Here is a 22,768-nt window from a genome sequence, read left to right on the forward strand (position 1 = left end):
AGACTTTGATAGGCCCTCTTCTAGCATTTTGCCCATGGTTTTGGATTAATTTTCATTTCGGATACGCTTTTGAGGTGTGCTGTGATGAGGACACAGACATCCGGCCTGGGCTTACTTGTGCATTACTCTCTCTATATATTGCAGTCTTTGTATAGCATTCTTCAAATGTGATAAATGTGTAATATTCCTTTTCACCCCTTGTGTGCTTATTGGTGAGGAATATCTGCTTACTTTGGCCAAAGATCTGACAGTGGTATCCTACTTCAATGGCTTTTGAGTGTGTGATACATTAAGATGGGAACCACATGAATATAGTCATGCCTTGGGGGGGGCGGGACTTTGAGTGCGACAGTGGCTTTAAAAAAAGTCCTGCTGAAAGTAACGTTTTCCATTCCAACGAGGCAGGAGAACACTCTTCCCAACCTCACTTCTCCTGTGTGCTAATGGGAGATGGCTCAGCAGTGCAGGACATAATCTCTTCCTCGCACGTCCCTTACTGTGGATGCAGAGCCTATTAATCTGTTCTCAACAGAAATGCTTTTTAAGGGTCTGGCTATAGGTTGTGTTCTACCAGCGAAAGAGCTCTGTCTTCAAGAGCTTCCTGCTGGAGGGGATCAATAAAGACAATCCCAAAGTCTATAGTCTGGCTAAACATTGGTTGGCCCATCAAAACATTGCAGAGGAGATTAAAAAACACAAACCTGTTGGAGGAGCTGCTTTCGGCTGCCTTTCTCCATCCTTTGCTTAGATCCTTTTGCATTCTCCTTGGGTCCTGCCTGCCTTTTTAAAAATTTGATGGATAGTTGGGGAGTGGTGGCGATGGTCCTGAATCATGACTTGTATAACTTTTTGTCTCAACTTGCTGCCGACAGCCTAAGAGTTGATGGCACAGGGGCAGGAAGGAGGAGAAAAAAGTGGATTTGCCACGAGAGAAGACAACACAGAGAAATGCCACGTTTGGGATACAGAAGTTTTCCCTCTTCCCTGGGAAATGTTGATTCGACCCAATATTCCTAAATTGAACAACCCTTGTTGTTGAGGAGCGCTCTTGTGGTACCCTGAAGAATACTCTAAAAGTTAACATTTTCAGCTATCGGAGTGAAGTTTGCTTTCAATTTTCCATAAAAAAATAAAAGACGCAGCCATAGATCTTCCTTGCCACATCATTGTGACGTGATTGTCATTGGCAGAAAGGGCTTTTTGAACAACACATGAATATTGGTAGAGGGGAGAGAACTACATCACTACCATCACTTTATAAATGGAAAAGGCTACAGAGTATTACAGTCCTGTACATCTCAGGGGGAAGTTCCAGATTTTAAGAGTAGGAACTCAAGCTTAGACACTACTTGCAAACACTACTTTTAAGGTCTTAAATTGTGCATTGAAAACAGCATATGCATGCTTCGGAATCCAACATCTACCCGAGAAACCGATTGCTCACTCAGAACTTAAATACTAAATGTTGAAATGTGGATTTTGGAAACCAGACTCCACATTCTGAAATGCAGATTCCCATACGGATATTTATTCCCTGCCCTGATTCCCATCATAGTTATGCCTCCGTTAAGGGCAAAGATTGTAGTTCTATTTTGTTGTCGTATTTGTTCCATGGAATTTGAAATTTCTTTGACACGGGGATTTTGTTAAAATAAAATATTTTTTATTATAGCTATTCAATACATTATAAACAGTCTCTTTTGATACATAGAAGCTTTCAAAATCAAATTCTAGAAAGTGACTCTGGTTCTTGGGGGCTTCTTCCTTTATAATATCAAAGAAGAGAGATGGGTAAGAGGGTGAAATCACACCAGTGCTGCATGTGCAAAGTCTGGATTTGTAAACTATGTTTAGTTCACAGTTAAATTATGATGGGGGGGGGAGAGATCTGGGAAGAATTTGTCTAATGCAGGACATTTTCATACAATCTACCATGTTCTAGAGATGGGCTCAGACCCAGATCCCGTAGATCAAAATATCTAAACCCAACTCTACAGAAACTCACTTGATTGCTTCTTTAAAACAATCTCTAGGAAGATGTTTGATTGGTGTTTTTTTAATAGCTCCGCCTTACTTAAATCTACTTTGCTTGCAACCCAATCCCCTATTCTAGAAGTAGCCAAAACGGTGCTCTCTAGAACTCCTATCATCTCCCTACTTTTCTTGGGAGATGTGTTTAATAACAAGGTTTGTCTCCCTTTTGAAAACTGTCCTTGTCCTATACCCCCCCCACCCCTTGGCAAGAGATGTGTGGGGCTGCCACTGGGAAAAGTGGCCCCATGTGATCAGTCGTTTCCTCTTCCTTCTGAGAACATTCCTTAATCCAAAGTGGCTGATAATGTCCATTGCTTTGCAACTTTCCCTTTCTCCGCATCATTAGCTCCTACTGGGGGCTTAAAAGGCAAGGCCAGCTTATCACATTTTTGCATTAGCAGGTATAACTGAGAACGTGCATTGGCAGTCCCTTGGTGGCTGCTCTTCAAGTGCTCTTGCCTTACTGGTACTAAAAAGGAAGGCGTTTCAAGCTAGTTGTTTTGAACGTGAGCCTTAACTGCACTCACCTAAGTGTAGGAAGTTGCACACAGCTGTGATTCCCCTTGTGCATGTAAATGAAATTAAGCAAACTCCCTCATCCCCATCGAATGTATGCGGTTTGTCTGGCTTTTCCCTCTACCAAGTAGGGATTTCTCATTTTGGGAAATCCATGGCTGTTAATCCGTGGTCCATAGCCCAATCTTGGGCAGAACCTGTGCATTGAAGCCAAAAAGCTTCATGATATTAAGCGACTAGAAGGGGCAAGGTTGAGCAGAGCTCCAAAATGACCCTATGGTCTGGCAAAATGACTAGTTAACTTGCTAATAACGCCTGCTTTTATGTGATGTGATGCAACAACCCAAAGCGCCGAAAGATTAGGTGTATTAATGTGACCAAGGGAAAAAAGCGATTGTGGAGGTAGCAAGCCTTTTTTTTTATCCTGAAGGACAGGAGCTTTTTGTAATCCCATCTTCAAAAGAACCAGTAGGAAAAAGTGCTTGGAGCCTAGCTTCTTAAAATATAGTGTGACATGTACGTGAACTCTTTGGACACTAGTATTTATTTGATAATGCTCAAACAAATATATACAGTACTACTATGAGAGCCTAGTGGTGGGTTATAATACAAGTTCTGACCTGCTCTTTTGGGACAATCAGAAGTCAGTGGCTTGTGATTTAGAATCACGATCTGCTAACTTGTTGCCAGGGTATCTGAAGTCTGGACTGGCCTCGCAAGCTGACTGCCAGCTGAAGAGGTCTGACTGCCTATTTCCTAAAGAAGCAAAGAGTTTCCTACAGCATCAACCCAAGTTCCTACCAAATGCGCTTTGCTGGGGCTGATCCTCTCCAAACCCATATTGCCACGGGCAGGCTAGCCTAGGCTCGGTTCAATCTGTGGCTCACATTCCTCTGCAGCTTAGAGGGCTGTACCAGAAGCCTTGGAACAGGATCCGTCCACCGGCGGATTGCTCACAACCCTCAACTCCTCCTTACCTCCTTTCTCAAAATCCCCGTTCTAACGAGCTACGCAAAATAGTTCAACAAATCCTTCCACTCACTACTTCTCACGAGAGCCGTGCGACTGTCGAAAACTTAAGGAAGATATTCCCATCTTGTGATCCCTTCCCAAACCATAATGGGGAAGGGGGTGGGCCTGGGCCCTCTCCCCGATCTAAATACCCTGTCCGGAAGAGAGATTTTCTAGGAGTTGCTACACCGCTTGGGCTGTTTATCTTCAATAGCGCAAAGGTTTTTTCAGTCTTCTAACCCTAATGCGAGTCAGGCTCTCCGAGCGAGGGTTGCTTGCACACCCGATCCAGCCCAGACCGGGGGGGCTGGGGGGGCCTGCTGCTTCCTCAGTGTGGTCCAGATGCACACATCTGGGTGAGCGACGGCCGGTTATCGGAATCAGCAGAGCCACTCCTCCACTGCAGGCCAGATTTGACTTGGATTCTTGACTATCCAACGCCTTTCACATCTTCCTGCATCTGACGTGCACAAACAGTGTGGCTGGAGACAGAGAAGTCCCATCCTTGGAGAGCAGGTGGATATGCCGATAGCCTGAGGGGGAAAATCCAGTCAGAAAGGAAGAGGGAGATATGTGGTAGACCTGGAAAAAAGCTAAAGGCTTTTGGGAAATGATATACTGTACAGTCTCGATCTCGAACGCCTTGGTACTCAGACGTTTTGGCTCCCGAGCGCCGCAAACCCAGAATTTAGTGTTCCAGTTGGCGAATGTTCTTGAATGTCCGATGGGGCTTCCGATTGGCTGCAGGAGCTAACTGCAGCCAGTCAGAAGCCGCGGTTTGGCTTCTGGACATTTTGGAAGTCAAATGGACTTCCGGAACGGATTCCGTTCGACTTCCGAGGCACAACTGTATAATGAAATGAAGACCAGAAGCTTTCTTTATAGGCAGAATAGGGACAGAATAAGTTCCAAAGATGATGATCAAACTATCTAGGTATTTATATGCACAGAAATGGAAAGAGCAGGTTCCAAGAAAGGAAGATTGATGAACTTTTTACAGAAGAGTGGAGGCCTATCGTGGACCATTAAAGAAAAAAAAAAGTCAAATGAAATCATAGGCAGGATTAGAGATAAAAGGAAAGGAAAAATTAGGATTAGAGATAAAAGGATTAGAGATAAAAGGGCACTTCGAGAACCGAAGACTTCGACTTACGAAGACGGCCGCGGAACAGATAATCTTCGTAAGTCGAGGTACCACTGTATGCTTCCACATTGCTACCTGCCAACTGTATGTATTACAATTATTCAAAATATTTAGCATATACAGGTAAAACTCGAAAAATTACAATATCGTCGAAAAGTGCATTTATTTCAGTAATGGTTACAGGTAGGTAGCCGTGTTGGTCTGGATCGAAGTAAAATAAAAAAATTCCTTCAGTAGCACCTTAAAGACCAACTAAGTTTTTATTTTGGTATGAGCTTTCGTGTGTCTGAAGAAGTGTGCATGCACACGAAAGCTCATACCAAAATAAAAACTTAGTTGGTCTTTAAGGTGCTACTGAAGGAATTTTTTTATTTTATTTCAGTAATGCAACTTGTTAATTTTTACAAATGCTTTCTTTTGGAAATTCCACAGTAATAAAACAAAGTTACAATATACAAAAATAAACATAGCTATTACATTTCATTAATTACATTCCATTTATAATTGACCTGCCTAACGACAAATAATTACAATTACAACAAATAAAGGCTTGACATACCTTGCTTTGCATTTCATGCATCTATCTCATATATTGGCTTCACCTTTTAAGTTGCATTGCGGAAATAAATGCATTTTTCGACAATATTCTAATTTCCCGAGTTTCACCTGTACATGATTCCAGGATCATTTCTGCAACTGAGCTCTCCTGAGGCTGCCACTCACCTTCCTTCAGGCTGGGCAACGGCAGAGTGAACTGCCCCACAAAGTCGTTGGAGGAAGTCGTGTCGTAATCCTCCACTACGAATCGCACCAGCGCCAGCTCTGGCACCCGAACCTGGAAAGTCAGCGTCTCGTCCCAACACGGATTGAATCCTACAAAGCGTGGGAAATCAGACATTTAGGAGACAAGAGACTTTCTTCCCCGTGGCACAGTTCCAGAGGAATATTGTGCCCCGAAACCTTTGTAAACCCAGAGATTCTCAGGAAGCTGACTTGCACGCCCAAGCCTTGGCCCTTTTTTCTGCACACATCCCTTCTCTGCCCAAGTTTGTGAAACACTGGCCAGTATTGAAAGCAGATCTCCCCCTCTGTCAACCCTCCGGAATCATAGAGCTGGAAGGGGCAACAAGGGGCAACTAGTACAACCCCTTCCAACGCCCAATGTGGGTCTCAAACCCACGACCCACAGATTAAAAGGATCTCATGCTCTACCAGCTGAGATAGTCCAGCTGGCAAAGGATGCCTCATTTTGCTTGCGGACGCCAGAAATCGATGCTGGGACTTTTTGCAGGCAACGCGTCTACGTCATCTGCACTCCATTTCCCCCTCACCGTTGTTTAATTTGTATTCGGTATGCTTCTTGGCGCAGTCCCCAGGGACTCCGTGGATCTCGATACGCACAAAGGGGTCCACGATGGAGGAGCTCTTCTCTTTGTTAAGTTTGGGCAGCTGCTGAGCTGTGATCACCTGAAGAGAGTGGCAAAGAAGAAGAAGAGTTTGGATTTGATATCCCGCTTTATCACTACCCGAAGGCGTCTCAAAGCGGCTAACATTCTCCTTTCCCTTCCTCCCCCACAACAAACACTCTGTGAGGTGAGTGGGGCTGGGAGACTTCAGACTAGCCCAAGGTCACCCAGCAGCTGCATGTGGAGGAGCGGAGACGCGAACCCGGTTCACCAGATTACGAGTCTGCCGCTCTTAACCACTACACCACACTGGCTCTTGTCAGAATGGGTAAGGAGGAAATGTTCCCTCTTTGGTGCCTCTTGGCCCATCGGACAACCGTCTTGTCAGGAGTATGGGCAGGAGTCAGGCTCTGGGGCCTGCCTCAGCTTGTGCTGGAGAAGCAAGGAGTGGCCACTCAGGTGAGGCCACTTGATACCTCACTGCACCTGGTGGCAGGAGCTGGGAGGGATAAAAGCTCAGCATTTCCCTTCAGCTCTTTGCCACAGCAACGCTATCCCTGCCTGGTTGCATCTGGCCTCTTGATCCTTGCTCCTTGGACCCTTGCCTTGCCGACGCCTTGATCCTTGCTCCGTGGACCCTTGCCTTGCCGACGCCTTGATCCTCGACCCTTGGACCTTCTACCGCTCTTAACCACTACACCACACTGGCTCTCAGTGTGGAAAGAAAGAGTTTAGAACATCCTCCATAGGGGGAGGAAAATGCCCCACTTCCCTTCCCTTCCTGCACCAACTCTTTAAGAACCATCAGCAAACCACAGAAAATATGATTTGGTACTGAGCATTTTTAAAATGCAATCCCAAATTTAAAACGAATCTGTGCCAGCTGAGCTAAAGTCAGAGCAATGAGTAACCTGTGCTGAGCAAGATAAAAATAAAAATCCTGCCCTCAGGCACTCCCAGTTTCCACAGCAAGAAAAAAAAAGATGAATTCTGCAACCAGCATAAAACAATGCCAGTAAATATCGCTTATATTGTAGAATTTATTCAGCAATTTGTGCCGCCCCGCTTTCTTCATTCCGGCAGGGGGAATGGGCACTGAAGCTGAAAACCATATTTACACACCTTTCTAGCATTTTGCAGCCATGAGGGCTGGAGAGTTACTCTTTAAAAACGAAACAAAAACAAAGAGTGTCAGGAAACTGAATTATGCACCAACTAGAATGTCGCACTAGGGCGTGTTGAATTTTTCAGCTTTCCAAATTCCAAAAATGAGGGGCACTAAAAAAAGTTGTAACATGACTTGGTAATTCAAAAGATGGTTTTGGTTAAATTAATATAAATTAGTTTTGTTTGGTAAGAAAAATGTGCATAAAATTGCACAGAAATCATTAAAAATAATTGTCAAGTACTTGCAGTTATATTATGATTACGATTATTGCAGTGGTAACTTCCTGACAGTAAGAGCTGTTCGACAGTGGAATTTGCTGCCAAGAAGTGTGGTGGAGTCTTCTTCTTTGGAGGTCTTTAAGCAGAGGCTTGACAGCCATATGTCAAGAATGCTTTGATGGTGTTTCCTGCTTGGCAGGGGGTTGGACTGGATGGCCCTTGTGGTCTCTTCCAACTCTATGATTCTATGACCTCTGGATACGCACACCTCTGGTTGCGTATCCTTCAGGATGCAAACGCGGCAAACCCAGAAGTATATTTCCGGGTTTCGCCCCACGCGCATGCACAGAAGCGCTCTACTGCACTGCGCGCATGTGCAGAACAGGCACTTCCGGTTGTGAATTCATCGGGATCCGACCGGAGCTCCGGAACGGATCCTGTGCGCAACCGGAGGTACCACTGTATTGGTTATTGTTCGGCGTTACCTGACATTTTCAGAAGGTAAAATGAAAGTTTTTGGTTTCCCGAGCACAGTTTATGTGCTTCTACATCAATCAGCAACTCACCAAGCCAAATGTTGTCCAATCCCAAGAACAATAGCAAGTTTGAATTCCTTACACTCCAAAACATATTTTTAAGAGCCCTCACTAAAAGGAAGAACCCAGAAATTACGTTTCGCAAACTAAAATAACACATTGTATTTCTGGGTTCTGAAGAACTGCAGTATACACACAGCTGAAAATGCAGCCCAAACGAGGACACCCAACAGCCCAACAGCGCATTGCATTTTTATGCTCACCCAAATACATGCAGAAAAAAGGAAGCCAGCCATTTGCACAAAAGCATTCTGCGTGCTACTATACCTTGATAGTGAGGGCAACTGGGCGCTGGCCTGTCTTGCCCCTGGGAGCTTCAGGATCAAATGTGCTCTGGTGGTTGCGCAGGAAAGCGGGCTTTAGCACGTAGCCGCAACGGCCGTTGACCAAAAAGCGCCCGTCATTCAGATCCATCTCTGCACCGGGCGTCTGGAAATTAAGTGCCACTAGAAAGGGGGCATGGGAAGGAGAGGAGATTACACGGGAGTGGAAGTGGGGCAGAAAAGCGGGACTCTGGGATGGCGCAGTTTTGCACACACCTGCATCTATACCTGTGTCTTCCAGACATCATTGGATGACAGCTCTCATGCAATGGATGGGAGTTGTAGTCCCAACAACTTCCGACGGGCATTGCATTGCCTACCTCTGACCCATGCCGTTCGCAAATTTGGAAGAGGACTGAGCGACACAAGGAAGGAGGGAAGGGCTGGTGGGAGGGGCTGGGAGCAAAAGACACATTGAGCCATATGCTACCAATAAAATAGAACATATGCAGAACCACATCCTTTGCTCCAAGGACAGGGCTTAGTTTAGAACAGGCATCCACAAACTGCGGCCCTCCAGGTGTTTTGGCCTACAACTCCCATGAACCTTAGCTAACAGCACCAGTGGTCAGGGATGATGGGGACTGTAGTCCAAAACATCTGGAGGGCCGAAGTTTGGGGGTGCCTGGTTTAGAACACGGGTCAGCAAAATAAGGCCCATGGGCCAGATCAGGCCCAACTGCCTTCTGGATCCGGCCTGCGGACGGTCCAGGAATCGCCACATGAATCACCAGCACGCGCGTTCTTTCCCTCTCCCTCACATGACGGCGGCACCAGCATCTCCTCCCTCTGTCCTCCTGACTTCTCCCCGCCCTGCCTAGAGGAGGAAGGGGGCTGAGCTTTGTTGGTGCCAGCAGCAGCACTCGAGCAGCCGCCATTTTAAGCACCCCCTCTCCGGAGCCCGTTCGCATGCTGCTCATTGTCCCTCCTCTCTCTCTTGCAATGATAGAGGTTCCCCTCGGCTTGCTCCTTCCTGCTGGGAGTTGTGGGAAACTGCAGTCAAACACAACTATGCATGACTGCTAATTAATGCATGAAGGGGTTAAGACAACCAAGTTTGATTCCTAGACTCAGCTAGGTCACACCCCCTTATGAGGGAGGAAGTGAAGTCATCTCTTCCTGTTCCCTCTTTCTTCTTGCCATGTAACCACCAAGGCAAATGTGCATAAGCAAGCTCCAAGCTTAGAGCATGTCCCTGAAGCTACCTTTCTGTATTTTCTATCCAAGATTGTTCTGTCTGTGTTCTCCTTGCTGCTGCTTGGATAAATGCATGAATCTGACCTTTGGAACACTGTAAGTAAAGCATTTTAAACTTACATAACAGCGTTTTAAACTTATCCAGTGGGATAACCTATATTCCTAATGATGTACCACTGCTTGACTTTTGTGTGTTTAAACTATGCTATTGGGGGCTCTCTCCTGCTGGGGAGTGTGCAAAGTCCTGCATTTTGAATCCAAGCACCCAGTTGATTCTGTTGTTATTTACCCCACACCCATGGGTCACGGGGATTCATATTTTTACTCCCCTGCACTTCATCCTGCTTCCAGTCTTGTTCACCAGCTTCGTCCTGTCCTAGCTGCCTCCCGGCTTATTGGCAGTGACGAAGGCCATGCACAACCGCCAACGAGCCCACACGCATATGAATGTACTCTCAATATGCTTCAGTGGACAAACACATTCAAAACAGGGCGAGAAACAATGAATCATGGAGCAACTCGTTGGAGACCCATCCTGACTATTGAAGGCTTTTTCAAACATGTCCCAATTAGTCCTAAGTTCTTGGGAAAGGTTTTCAAAACAATCCTTTTCGGGGAATGCAGCCAAATCATTTCTTTTGTCTGCCGCTGCCTGGTAAGAATGCTTTCAAGCTGATCAAATTTATTTTTGCCCAGAGGCTGATCTCATACACTATAAGCAGATTGGATTTCTATGACGAAAATTGGCTTCTCTCCTCCTCTTCCCAGGAAAAGACAAGAAGGATAATCTGACGGAGAAGGCATCGTTCTCCCAGGGGAACATCCATCTCCCTAGGGCAGTGGTTCTCAACCAGTGTGTCGTGGCACCCTGGGGTGCCTTTAAGGATAGTCACGGTTGATGCGGACAACACTGGCCTCTGTCCCTCTTTCCTTCCCTCCCTCCTCTGATGCCCTCTCGCATCTCTGCCTCCCAAAGGCTTGCCCAGCTGTTTATTGCAGCAACCCTGGCTACAAGCTCCCCAGGCGAATGGTGCCTCTGGGGCTGGCCAGGGGGTCCTGATGCCAGGAGCTGAGACGGCCTCGGAGCAAGCAGGCAAGTGGGTGAGGAAGTCCAGCCAGCCAGTCTGCTAGCTCTTGCTGTTGGGAATGGACAGACAAGTGGGAGGCTGGGCAGGCAGGCACTGTGCTGGCCCTTCTTGTACTTGCTGTGTGCGAGGCCCGCCTGGGAGCTGAGTGCCCGGTGCTGAAGGAGAGCCTTTCTGCCATGCAGGCCTGGCAGCGCCCACTGCTGCCACCCAAGGTAAGGTACTGGCCTCATGTTCACCTTTGGCCGGTCTCCGTTGAGCCACTAAGGCTGGGGACATCCTCTTCCCAGGCTGCTGTGGGGCAATAAGAGGGGGCACCTCTCTCTGGGGCAGGGGGGCAGCTCAGAGACCGTGCCCAGCGGACTCCCAAGGAGAGGGGAGGGGAGGCTGAGGGAGCCCTCCATGAGGGAGGGTGTTTGAAAAAGGGCGAGAGACTTCTAGCTCTGCAGGCAAGGGGTGACATAACCGGCTCCTGAGCCCCACGGGGGTGCTGCAGAAAGAGCATAGTTAGTCAAGGGAGCCATGGGTTCAAAAAAGTTGAAAACCTTTGTCTTAAGGGCATCGTTTGTCCTAGGGTGTCTTAAGGGCATCGTTCTCCCTTCCTTCCCAGGAAAAGAGAAGCAGCATATTGTTTTAAAGCCAAGAGAACATCACACTTGCAAGTGCAAACTAGACACGTCTGCTCAGAACTAAATCCCAATGACTTCAATGGGGTTTACTCCCAGGTGCTTAGGTATGTATAGGATCTAGTTTTGCAATCATTTACAAATAAAACCAGCTACTCTCAGCCGGACTTGAAATTCCCCAGAACAAATCTTTGTTTCACCCCTATCCTTGTAGGTTCTGAATTTCCCCGTCTAGTAGCTTAATGAAGCAAAGCCACAGTTTCAAGAACTTAGAACCACAGAACTGTAGAGGTGAAAGGTATCCCCCAGGGTCATCTAGTCTGACCCCCCTACAATGTAGGAATCTTTTGCCCAACCTGGGACTCGAACCCACAACCCTAAGATTAAGAGCCTCGTCCTCTAACGACTGAGTTATCCTAGCTTGTCCAGCTTCACCAGCTGAGCTATCCCAGCAGTTACCCAGCCTTAGGAAAAGGGGTTCATTTTCTGCGGCAGCAAAAGAATCGCCACAGATAAAGTTTCTGTTCCCAGCACTGGGAAGAGGAGGAGGAACTTAGCACATATTAAGCACCGTACAACAGCCACGTTGTAAACCATTCCCTTTTAAAACGTGCACGTAAAAATCACTTTCTTTTTTGTGGTTAATTGCCAGTACTGGGAGGGAGGGGGACACACTGTGCCAACGGGAGTCAGATCAGGGCAGGAAATGAAAGGTCTGTCCTTGCCTGGGCTTCTCTGAGTCCCCAAGCACAGTAATATGAAGCGCCTCAATGTTTTGGTTTCTGGCATTCGTTTAGGGGAAGAGGGGTGCGCACAACTCGGTGGCCAAGCACCTGCTACGGCCGCACAAGGTCTCAATCTCTGGCATCTCCAGCCCACCCAGCAGCCTCAAGCAACAGCCCTTAAAGGGACCTTTGCCTGGGAGATTGGACAGCCACTGCAGCATCATCAGGGTTAGAAATGCCTCCGTAGGCTGTGTAAGGCAATGGGTGCTTACGGGAAAGGATCTGTAAAGGCGCCAGTGTTCCAATTGTCTCACTACGTGCTCCTCCAACCGACTGCAGAGGACACGGTTGCTGGCCTGTTCTCCGCTGCGCTGCAGCGCCACCACTGCAGGTGGCCGGGGGGATGTATTGCATCTACCAGCTGAGCAGGAAATCGGGGAAACATCGAGAGTTGGCTGGCTCTGGCCTGCTCCTCAGCAAGGATGCTTGAGGAATTTAGGTTGGTTTGGAGGGAGCGGCAGGGAGAGGCCTGCATTCCTGCAATGAACTCGTCTGAACTGCGACTCCCAAATCAATGCATGGATCAGAACGTGGCCTGGAATCCTCAATTCGACCAAACTCTGAGAGATACCCCATATATAGTAGAACATGAGAGAGGGTGTGTATATATGTGTGTGTGTACACACACAAACACACATACAGAGTGATAGCAAATGTATCCAAAAATGCCCTTTTGAGAGTGACTGTACAGTGGTACCTCGGGTTACAGACTCCACGAACCCAGAAGTAGTACCTCGGGTTAAGAATTTTACCTGAGGATGAGAACAGAAATCGCGCCGTGGCGGCAACGGGTGCCCCCATTAGCTAAAGTGGTACCTCAGGTTAAGAACGGACGTCCAGAACGAATTAAGTTCGTAACCAGAGGTACCACACTGTACATGCTGATATGCTGTTCCTGCCCAGAAAATTGGACAGGGCAGCCATCTTTTTTCGGTACAATCTTCCTGGGAGGGGCGGCACATCGCCACATGTTCAATCTCAGGGTCATTTTTGTAGGTGCACAGCAGCTACTGTTTGTTCTAGCTGCTCTGATAGCTAGAATCCTGTGTGGGATTTTTATTTTATTTTAAGAAAAAAACACGGCCACACACAGAGGCAGAAATGGAACAGAACAGACTTTCTACCAGTCATACAGTAAAATTGATGCGGCCTAAAATGTGAGGGGTTTTTGGGGGGGGGCTATTGGGTTGCTGTTTTTTTTTTAATCATATTTTTTGTGGTTTTATATCTTGATTTTATTCTGTGAACTGCCCTGAGACCCCCAGGTATATAAATTCAATAAAAAATATAATAATAATAATAATAATAATAATAATAATAATAATAATATAATAATGGAAGACATTCGCCCATCCTTACTCCTCAGGGCCAGCACACCGTAACTCAGGCACAGACTAAGCTTATTTTCGACTGTCCATCTTCCATTGCCTATTGAGGCGGCGAGGAGGCGGCTAGAATTGACCATTTCACAGTGGGAAGAAGGAACCCGGGTCCCCTGCTTCTAGACTTCGAAGGAGCGGTGGGCAGGGGTTCATGAGTTATGTCCACCAGACCTATTTTCAACCCATGATGCTTACGGGAGGCTGGGGGGGCAGGGGTGGGAAAGAGCCCCAGGGTTGGGTGGTCTCTTACCAAGTTGGCAGCCAGCGTTCCACATTTCCTGAGGGTTGTAGTTGGCAGAGTTCATCTTCAGACCCAGCGGGTAGATGCGGCTGAGGTGCCGGGCGTTGTATCGGACAAAAGGGATTCCTGCAAGGCAAAAGGGAGAGTTGCAGCAAAAGGGAGAGTTGCTGGCGCCGCGACCAATCTCCACTTTAAGACCGTGCAGAGAACAAGACGATATTTCACTGGCATGACCAAGATGCCCAGGTTCAGCTAAGCAGCGGTGGGGCCGATACAGGGCCGGCCCTACCATTAGGAAAGAACAGCAAATGGTTATTTATTATTGCTGTACTTTTGCTGTCATGGAGGGGAAGTGTAAGGTTTACTGCCTCAGGTGCCGAAATAACTTGACTGGCTTTGGGTGTTATGCATCTTGACTTTGCGGGGGCAGGCCATGTGCTGTGCTGTTCCCCCTCAGGCGGCAAAATGTCTTAGGCTAGCCGGCATGCTCAAAAGTCAGCAGCCTCCTTCCTGAATCTACCATGTTTCTCATATTTTAAGGCATCCCCAAAAAATAAGCCATGACAGGATTTCAAAGGGTTGGTGAAAAATAAGACATACCCCGAAAATAAGCACTATCGCAAAGCCCCGACCAAGCGAGAGGCGAAGGCGCGGGACCCAGCAGGAGCTCCCAGCCTGCTTCCCCGAGCCGTAGCGCATCGGGGGACAGAGCCGAAGATCGGCGGGCGCTCCTTGCTGGGCTTGACAAGCCCGGGAAACAGCGCCCGCCGATCTTCGGACCTGTGCTGTGTGACAGGCGGGGGTGGGGGGGAAGCGGAGATCGTTCTCTGCTCTCCCCCCACCCCCGCCTGTCACCGAAGATCGGCGGGCGCTCCTTGCTGGGCTTGACAAGCCCGGCAAACAGCGCCCGCCGATCTTCGGACCTGTGCTGTGTGACAGGCGGGGGTGGGGGGGAAGCGGAGATCGTTCTCTGCTCTCCGCCCACCCCCGCCTGTCACCGAAGATCGGCAGGCGCTGTTTGCTGGGCTTGACAAGCCCGGCAAACAGCGCCCGCGTGCACTTTATTAAAAAATAAGACATCCCTTGAAAATAAGCCATGTCGTGTTTTTTTGAGGGAAAAAATTAATATAAGACATGTCTTATAATATGAGAAACACGGTACAAGCTTTTGCCCTGGCCCCATTTCCCAGGCCCTGTCTCCCTTCAGACCAGACCAGAGGTCAGTGTCATTATGCGCTACTAGTTGGCCACATAGTTACCCAAATCCTGCAGCCTGTATAAATGAAATATACATATAAACCCCGCGGGGAAATCTGTAACCGCTGCCTTGTGGAACATCTCTGAGGGGAAGAAAAGGCTGAGGAGTAAACCCTAAGGTAAAGGTAAAGGACCCCTGGATGGTTAAGTCCAGCCCAAGGCGACTCTGGGGTTGCAGCACTCATCTCGCTTTCAGGCCAAGGGTTTGTCCACAGACAGATTTCCGGGTCATGTGGCCAGCATGGCTAAACCACTTCTGGTGCAACAGAACACCGTGATGGAAAGCAGAGAGCACGGAAACGCCGTTTACTTTCCCGCCGCAGCAGTACCTATTTATCTACTCGCACTGGCGACAGAGCGACAGGAGCTCACCCTGTCGCGGGGATTCAATCTGTTGACTTTCTGATCAAGCCAAAGAGGCTCACAAATCCAGAGTAGAGTCCCTAAGACGGATGGATGGCTCCTTGTATGCTTCCTTCCAGCAACTCCTGCAGCCAAGCTGGTGCCAAATATATTGCTCTGCTTTCCTTTGGACCCCATCAGTGAGGATGAGGGGGTGGGGGGATCTTGTCATCTGGGCAGCCCAGGACCTCCATACACACTGCCCAGGCTTGCACCCAGGGGGAGATCACTTCGGTGCTGCTGACTCAGCAAAAACAACAGGGAGCTGCCACAGCAGGCGCTGTGATTCTCCAGCAGTTTGACTTCGCCCCTACAGGTACACTCCATTGTCTCTTGAGACAGACAGATGCCAACGACAACAACAACAACATGTGATCAGACTTCTAATCATTACAGGTAACTCGCTACTTACACGCATTTACCGCTAAGTTGTGCGCATTCAGCTTTACGCATATGGCAAAAAATATATATTATTTTTTTAAGGGGCAGAGTTCCAGGAAAAACGAGTTTGGCAATCCCAAACTCACACACTGAGCACAATTTTGGCTTTTATGTGCGATTCCTAAAACGTAACTCCTGCATAAATTGAGAGTAACTACACTGTATTTTCCTCTCATTAGGCTAAGCTCCATCTGGCTAATACAGTGGTACCTCGGGTTACAAACACCTCAGGTTACAAACACTTCGGGTTACAGGCTCCGCTAACCCGGAAATAGTACCTCGGGTTAAGAACTTTACCTCAGGATGAAAACGGAAATCGCGTGGCAGCGGGAGGCCCCATTAGCTAAAGTGGTACCTCAAATTAAGAACGGTTTCAGGTTAAGAACGGACCTCTGGAACGAATTAAGTTCGTAAGCAGAGGTACCACTGTATGCAGGTTTATTTTGTATCCTCGTATGGCTCAAGATTGGACTGGCTCTTGCTTCCAAGTGCTGACTTGCTCCCCTTCCTCTTTCAAGGTACTTTCAAGGTTTCCCCTTTCATCTGGCTACTGCCCTATTGGCCAAGGACAAAAATTCCACCCTGCCATCCAGAAATAGGGCACGTTGTCGTTGCATCTCAATTTCTCCTCATTGCGCAGATTTTTTAAGAATGAGTGAACACAGAAAGAGTTTGAGGTGAGCTCTTCCTTGTTCAGGCTGATCTTATAAGCTCACTCTACGCCGTCATATTGCCTGCCTTCTCCATCTTCCTTGTAATTTTCTCTGACGCCCTGCCTTCAGAGTCGCTTTTAGTTCCTTCTGTTCAGGGAAATCACTCGCTCACATAAGACCCAAAGCTGACCTGATTCTTTGATCAGCTTCCGGGCTTTCCGCTCGCTGAAAGAGGACATCTCGGTCGGCTGCTGATGGTGCAGAGCTTGAGACAGACTTTGAAATGGCACAGAACGGCAATAGACAACCACATCAGAGAGCTCCCGTGAAACCTGCCCAGCATCCTTTGCCTGGGGAGAAGGATGTACAAAGAGCAAATGATTTCCAGTTAAGATGTCCCTCCCAGTCCTGGAGTTGAATTACTCCAGGCTTGCAAATAGCTACTGGCCTGGTAGCCTACAGAGTAGAGGTGAGGATCTACCAGCCCATGGGCCTTATCCAACTCGCCAATCTTCTCCATTTGACCCACAAGGCCATTTTGGGCAAGCCATGCCCACTTGCGCCGTAGGTAAAGGGAAGTAAAGGTGGGGCTTAGCCAAAAAGGGCTTTGTAGCACTTCCTAAGCTGGTAGGCACTTTGGAAACTGAAATATACTCGGAGTCCTGTAGTGACTTCATGCTCTTTATTGCAGCTTGTAAAACAGTGAATGAAATGCCCCCCAAACCTCAGGCTTTTATATACAGTGGTACCTCGACTTACGAGTGCCTCAACTTCCAAAGGTTTCAACTTCCGAAGTCCGCTAACCCGGAAGTATTTTTGCCGCGCAGAAGCGGCGCACGCAGTTTGTGCATGCGCAAAATGGATGCTTCGACTTACGAAGGTTTCGATATCAGAAGAGCGCCGCGGAATGGATTGCCTTCGTAAGTCAAGGTGCCACTGTACATTATTTACACAATGAGTCCCGTCTGATTGGCTGATTCTGTTTCCCTCCTGGAGCCTGATTGGTCTTTTCCTGCAGACCAACCAGTTGTTGCATTCTACGATCCTACCAGCCTAATTAACTTCTTCCTGGAGCCTGATTGGTCTTCTCCTGCAAGCCAATCAGCTGTTGCATTCTAGGATCCTACTTGCCTATTGTTCTAGGATCCAAGCTTAGTACCGTGTTTCTCATATTTTAAGGCATCCCTAAAAAATAAGGCATGGCAGGATTTTCCAGACCTGGCAAAATATAAGGCATACCCCGAAAATAAGACATGCTGGTACGGTATGGCAGGGCACGCCGCGCCAAGTCCCGACCCAGCGGGACCCAGCAAGGACAGCAGTGCGCGCTTTGCCGAGCCCCAACTGAGCGGGAGCTGGCAAAGGCAGCAGCCCGCCGCCGGCTCGGAGCTCGAGCCGGCAAAGGCAGCAGCGGCGCTTTGCCGAGCTCCACCGAATCGGGTGAGAATTGCGTTCGTACCCCTGCCTTGCAGCCTCCGACCCTTCACCCAGGGCGTTCACACGTGCATCCCCACCCCCGACCCGCGTCCTCGTCTACCGGTACCTGAAAGCTGCGCACGCGGCATTCCAGCACAAAGCCACCAGCCAGCATCGGAAGAGGAGAAGGAGGTGCCGCCGAGAAACCCAGAAAGGGGAGGCGCAGCGGGAAGGAGGAGGAGACCAGCGGGGAGGGATCCGGAAAGTTGCGAGCGACTTCCTGCTCCCCCCCCCCAACGGAGCGAAAACCAGCAAAGGCAGCAGCCCGCCGCCGGGCTCCTTTGCCAGCTCCCGCTCAGTCGTGGCTCGGCAAAAAATAAGACGCCCCCGAAAATAAGCCATAGGCTTATTTTCTTGAGTAAAAAAAAATATAAGACATGACTTATAATATGAGAAACACGGTACATAACGCCAACGCTGCAGAAAATGCTCTCCAAACCCTGGGTTCAGCACTTCCCAAGCTCTGCAAGCTCCTTTTTTTCTTTTCAAGAGGCAGGTGGCTTGGGAGTGGACACCTATCACCTGATACCTGGTAACTCCAAGCCTCCTGTTCTTTGGAACGAAAGAAAATGGCCCCTTTAAAAACAAACAAACATCTGGTTGCAAGTCCTGTGTGGTGCTTTGTGTTACGGATCTTTATCTCTCCATGCTGATGACATAGGCGAGCAGCCTCACCCACCTGTCAAATCTGGCCTGGCAGGATCAGGGACATAAAAGGTCTGGCCCACCTGCTGAGAAAGCTCGCCACCCCTGCTACAGCGAGACTAACAATAGCTTCCTGGCAAATCGGGCAGGAAGGCCTTTGTACACTGGAAGCCATCTGATTCCTTATTTTCAGCCCTGCCACGAATGAATGGCACACATATCTGGGCACAAAGTGGAGAGACACGATTTCAGGGCTGGTGTAAAGATGTTTGTGAGATAGCTTTTTCGGACTAGCTTTAAGAAAGGCTGCAATACTAGCTGGCCAAGGATGGATAACCTCCAAGGCTCAAGATGGTCTGGATCAGGCACCCCCAAACTGCAGCCCTCCAAATGTTTTGGCCTACAACTCCCATGATCCCTAGCTAACAGGACCAGTGGTCAGGGAGGATGGGAATTGTAGTCCAAAACATCTGGAGGGCCGAAGTTTGGGGGTGCCTGGTTTGGATTGTGTGCTGTTTTGATCTCCAAGACCTGGCTGTCTACAGCGGCAGGATTGCAGGCTCAGGTTGGCAACCCTTTTCTCCAGGAAGCTGCCATGAGTGGCACAGAAGAATAAGGATCCTAGGTCCTGTTACTGCAGCCAGAGGTTCAGACACCCCTGGTCTGGGGATCACAGAGGATCGATTTCATTCACTGGTGGAGGGGGGGGGGACCCTGTGCCTGAAAAACCACCTGTGCACGGAGTGGATTTTCCTGCACTTTCCTGGTTTGCGTGGGGTAGGAGTATGTGCCCTGTCAAAATCTGCACCTCCTTTTTTGATATTTCCATGTACTTGCAGCTCCTGCTTGCTGAACACAATGTGCTCCCTTGAAATCGTTCATTAGGCTTGCATTCGCAAAACAAATTGGCTATTTCTATCAATTACTATGGGTAAATTTATAATAATAATAATAATAATAATAATAATAATAATAATAATAATTTATTATGTATCTGGCTGGGTTTCCCCAGCGACCCTGGGCAGCTCCCAACAGAATATTAAAAACACCAAACATTAAAAACTTCCCTAAACAGGGTTGCCTTCAGATGTCTTCTAAAGGTCAGGTAGTTGTTTATTTCCTTGACATCTGGTGGAAGGGCATTCCACAGGGCAGGTGCCACTACCAAGAAGGCCCTCTGCCTGGTTCCCTGTAAATTCGCTTCTCGCAGGGAGGGAACCTCAGAGCTGGACCTCAGTGTCCGGGCAGAACGATGGGGGTGGAGACGCTCCTTCAGGTATAATGGACCAAGGCCGCTTAGGGCTTCAAAGGTCAGCACCAACACTTTGAATTGTGCTCAGAAACGTACTGGGAGCCAATGTAGGTCTTTCAGGACCGGTGTCATATGGCCTCGGCGGCCAATCCCAGTCAGCAGTCTAGCTGCCACATTCCCTACCACTTAAATTTGACCCCCCCAAAATAAAAAAAATACCCAATGGAAAGATGTAGAAAAAAATGCTCTCTGGTTTGCCCAATCACTCCCCGCTTCAGCCAACCAGCAAAAGGCAAGCAAGGAAGTAAAAAAAATGCCCTCTGTTCTAATAGCTGAAGCTGCAGTGTGTATAGTGAGGTTTGGGTAGGAATTCCTTGTGGTTGGATATGTGAATTTTTGCATGGGAAATAGAAGTGATGGGAAGCTGTTGCAGATCTACCAACCACCTATCCAGGCAAAGAAAAACCACCATGCATTTGGTTTTACATGACTGGGAGCGGGTGAGATTCAACTTCGCCCATTAGGCTTGACATTCCCTGCGACAGCTCTTTCTAGGAATCAAGACGTACTCACCTGCAACGGTTTAATCCCTTGAAGAGAATGCGTAGACTAGAAGGGGTGGGGAGGGGGGGAAGAAAGAGAGACCCTTCTGTGAGAAACGCCATACATATCTATGGATATTTTCGAAGGGGCATATTTAAGAACGAATGGCCGTTCTGCGTCAGACTAAAAAGTCCCTCTAGTCTAGCATCTCTCTCTCCCCACACAGTGGACAATCAGGGGCCTCTGGGAAGCCCACAAGCAGCAGGGCCTAAATATATCCCTCTCCCACAGTTGGTTTCCTTCTGACTGGTGTTCAGAGGCAAGCTGTCTCTGATCCTAGATGTAGCATCACATGTGCAGAGAATGGTGACCCATATGATCAAGGGTCAGGAAACTAAACCTTATGAAGAACGGTCGAAGGAGCTGGGTATGTTTAGCCTGGAAAAGAGGAGACTGAGAGGGGAGATATGATAACTATATTCAAATATCTCAAGGGCCGTCACATGGAAGATGGGGCTCGCTTGTATTCTCCTGCTCCGTAGGCTAGGACCCGGACCAATGGCTTCAAGTGACAAGAAAGGAGATTTCGACTAAACTTCAGGAAGAACTTCCTGACAGTAAGAGCTGTTTGACAGTGGAACAGTCTCCCTCGGGAAGTGATGGACTCTCCTTCTCTGGAGGTTTTTAAGCAGAGGTCGGGTGGCCATCTGTCATGGGTGATTCCGCTGACATTCCTGCATTGCAGGGGGTTGGACTAGATGACCCATGGGGTACTTTCCAACTCGACAATTCTATGATTCATGATCATTACTGGTGGCCATTCACAGATTTATCCTGTGTGAACCTGTCTAATTGTCAGGCTTCGGGGAATCGAAAGAAACGGCTTACCAGTTAGAATCATTAACAATCACAGCGAGAAAACAAAGAACACATCTCCTAGGAATGGCGGTGCTCCCAATTAAGGGACACTCGCCCCTCCATCCCTATTAATCTACATCACTCCTACATTTCGTAATCTGAGCTTGTACCCTCTGTGTTTTCTGTTCTGCCACTTTCTGAGCTCTCCCTGACCTTGGAAAGGGGGCGGGGGTGAATGCCGTCCAGAGACTGTGAATCTGTTAACCCTCTCTCTTCCAGTGTTTCTTCTCCTAGCTGTTCCCCATCCAGTATTTCCCAGCTTCTGCCTTTTGAACTATGCCCCTCTGCAAACCACTGTTCCAAATCTATGCTGCCTTCCTGCTCCTGGGAAGATTCAGGGTCAGGATTGGGTGTGTGTGTGTGTGTGGCTCCCACCATTCTTCCTCAGTGCAGCCCTCCTCAGCAAGGTCCCTGGCACTAACCCTCTTTAAAAACCATATAAGCTAGTGGACACCATCACACCTTGAGATTCCATGGTCAGTTAGCATATTCAGCTTAGGGAGGTTTGCCCCTTTAGGATTTTTTCCTGAACACTTTTTGAGCATGGATAAACTTTCAGGGCTCCCCCAAGCTTGCTGATCCCTCCATCTATCTTCTCAGTAGCTTTGTCTATGTCTGCCAGCACTCAGCCAACAGAGCTTGCTATTAATGAGACAGTTTATCCACATAATTTCTCTCTCCTCCCTTAGGAGAAGGGGTCTAATCTCTGCTGTGTCCTCACCTTATCTTCCTCTTCCTCCTGCATTTCTTCCTCAGGATTTGTGATGTAGCTCGTTTTTTCGGGATCACCCTTGTCCTCCGGCAGCTTCTTTGCCTTCACCAATATCTTCCACTTTAACTGCTGTGGAGTTTGAAGGAGTGGAGTTTAAACAGCTTAAATCTCTAATGAAACCTTCCATGTGAAATTGTAATAATCCAAGTTACAGGTAGGTAGCTGTGTTGGTCTGACGTAGTGGAAACAAAATAAAAATAAAAAATAAATAAAAAATTCCTTCCAGCAGCACCTTAAAGACCAACTAAGTTTTTATTTTGGTATGAGCTTTCGTGTGCATGCATCTGAAGAAGTGTGCATGCACACGAAAGCTCATACCAAAATAAAAACTTAGTTGGTCTTTAAGGTGCTGCTGGAAGGAATTTTTTTTATTTTGTAACAATCCACTTAGTGGAGGCATCGGGGCTCCAGAATTTGCCCAGGGCCTAAATAGAATTGGGCACATCTTTTGGCTTGGTTTTCACTCATGTTTCCATTTTTAAAATCAGTTCTCTACATCCGTTTGCATTTTTTTTTAAAAAATAATGCTAATGAAAATTCATCAGCATCTCTCCCAATTGGTATTCAGCAAGTTGGGATTCAATGTTCCCCAATACAAACATTTTTTTCAGAATAATTTCCCCTAATATAATGAATTTTTGTATGTCATTTCCTGCAATACGTGCATTTTAATGCAC

At 47.8% G+C, this 22,768-nt stretch overlaps 1 protein-coding gene across 1 annotated transcript in view; it reads right to left on the reverse strand.

Annotated features, from left to right (window-relative positions):
* Positions 1 to 1,677: 1,677 nt before the first annotated feature.
* PLCD3 (phospholipase C delta 3) overlaps positions 1,678 to 22,768 on the reverse strand; it is an 85,210-nt gene continuing 64,119 nt past the window's right edge. Inside the window, exons 9-16 of the mRNA XM_035137245.2 lie at positions 22,041 to 22,160; positions 20,432 to 20,467; positions 16,676 to 16,835; positions 13,742 to 13,858; positions 8,361 to 8,539; positions 6,037 to 6,172; positions 5,429 to 5,578; positions 1,678 to 4,094 (exon numbers count right to left, since the gene is read on the reverse strand). Of these exons, the coding sequence (XP_034993136.2) occupies positions 4,006 to 4,094; positions 5,429 to 5,578; positions 6,037 to 6,172; positions 8,361 to 8,539; positions 13,742 to 13,858; positions 16,676 to 16,835; positions 20,432 to 20,467; positions 22,041 to 22,160 (987 nt within the window). The 3' untranslated portion in view covers positions 1,678 to 4,005. The remainder of the gene's footprint in view (positions 4,095 to 5,428; positions 5,579 to 6,036; positions 6,173 to 8,360; positions 8,540 to 13,741; positions 13,859 to 16,675; positions 16,836 to 20,431; positions 20,468 to 22,040; positions 22,161 to 22,768) is intronic.

Source organism: Zootoca vivipara, chromosome 13 (genome assembly GCF_963506605.1).
Source record: "Zootoca vivipara chromosome 13, rZooViv1.1, whole genome shotgun sequence".
Lineage (NCBI taxonomy): Eukaryota > Metazoa > Chordata > Lepidosauria > Squamata > Lacertidae > Zootoca > Zootoca vivipara.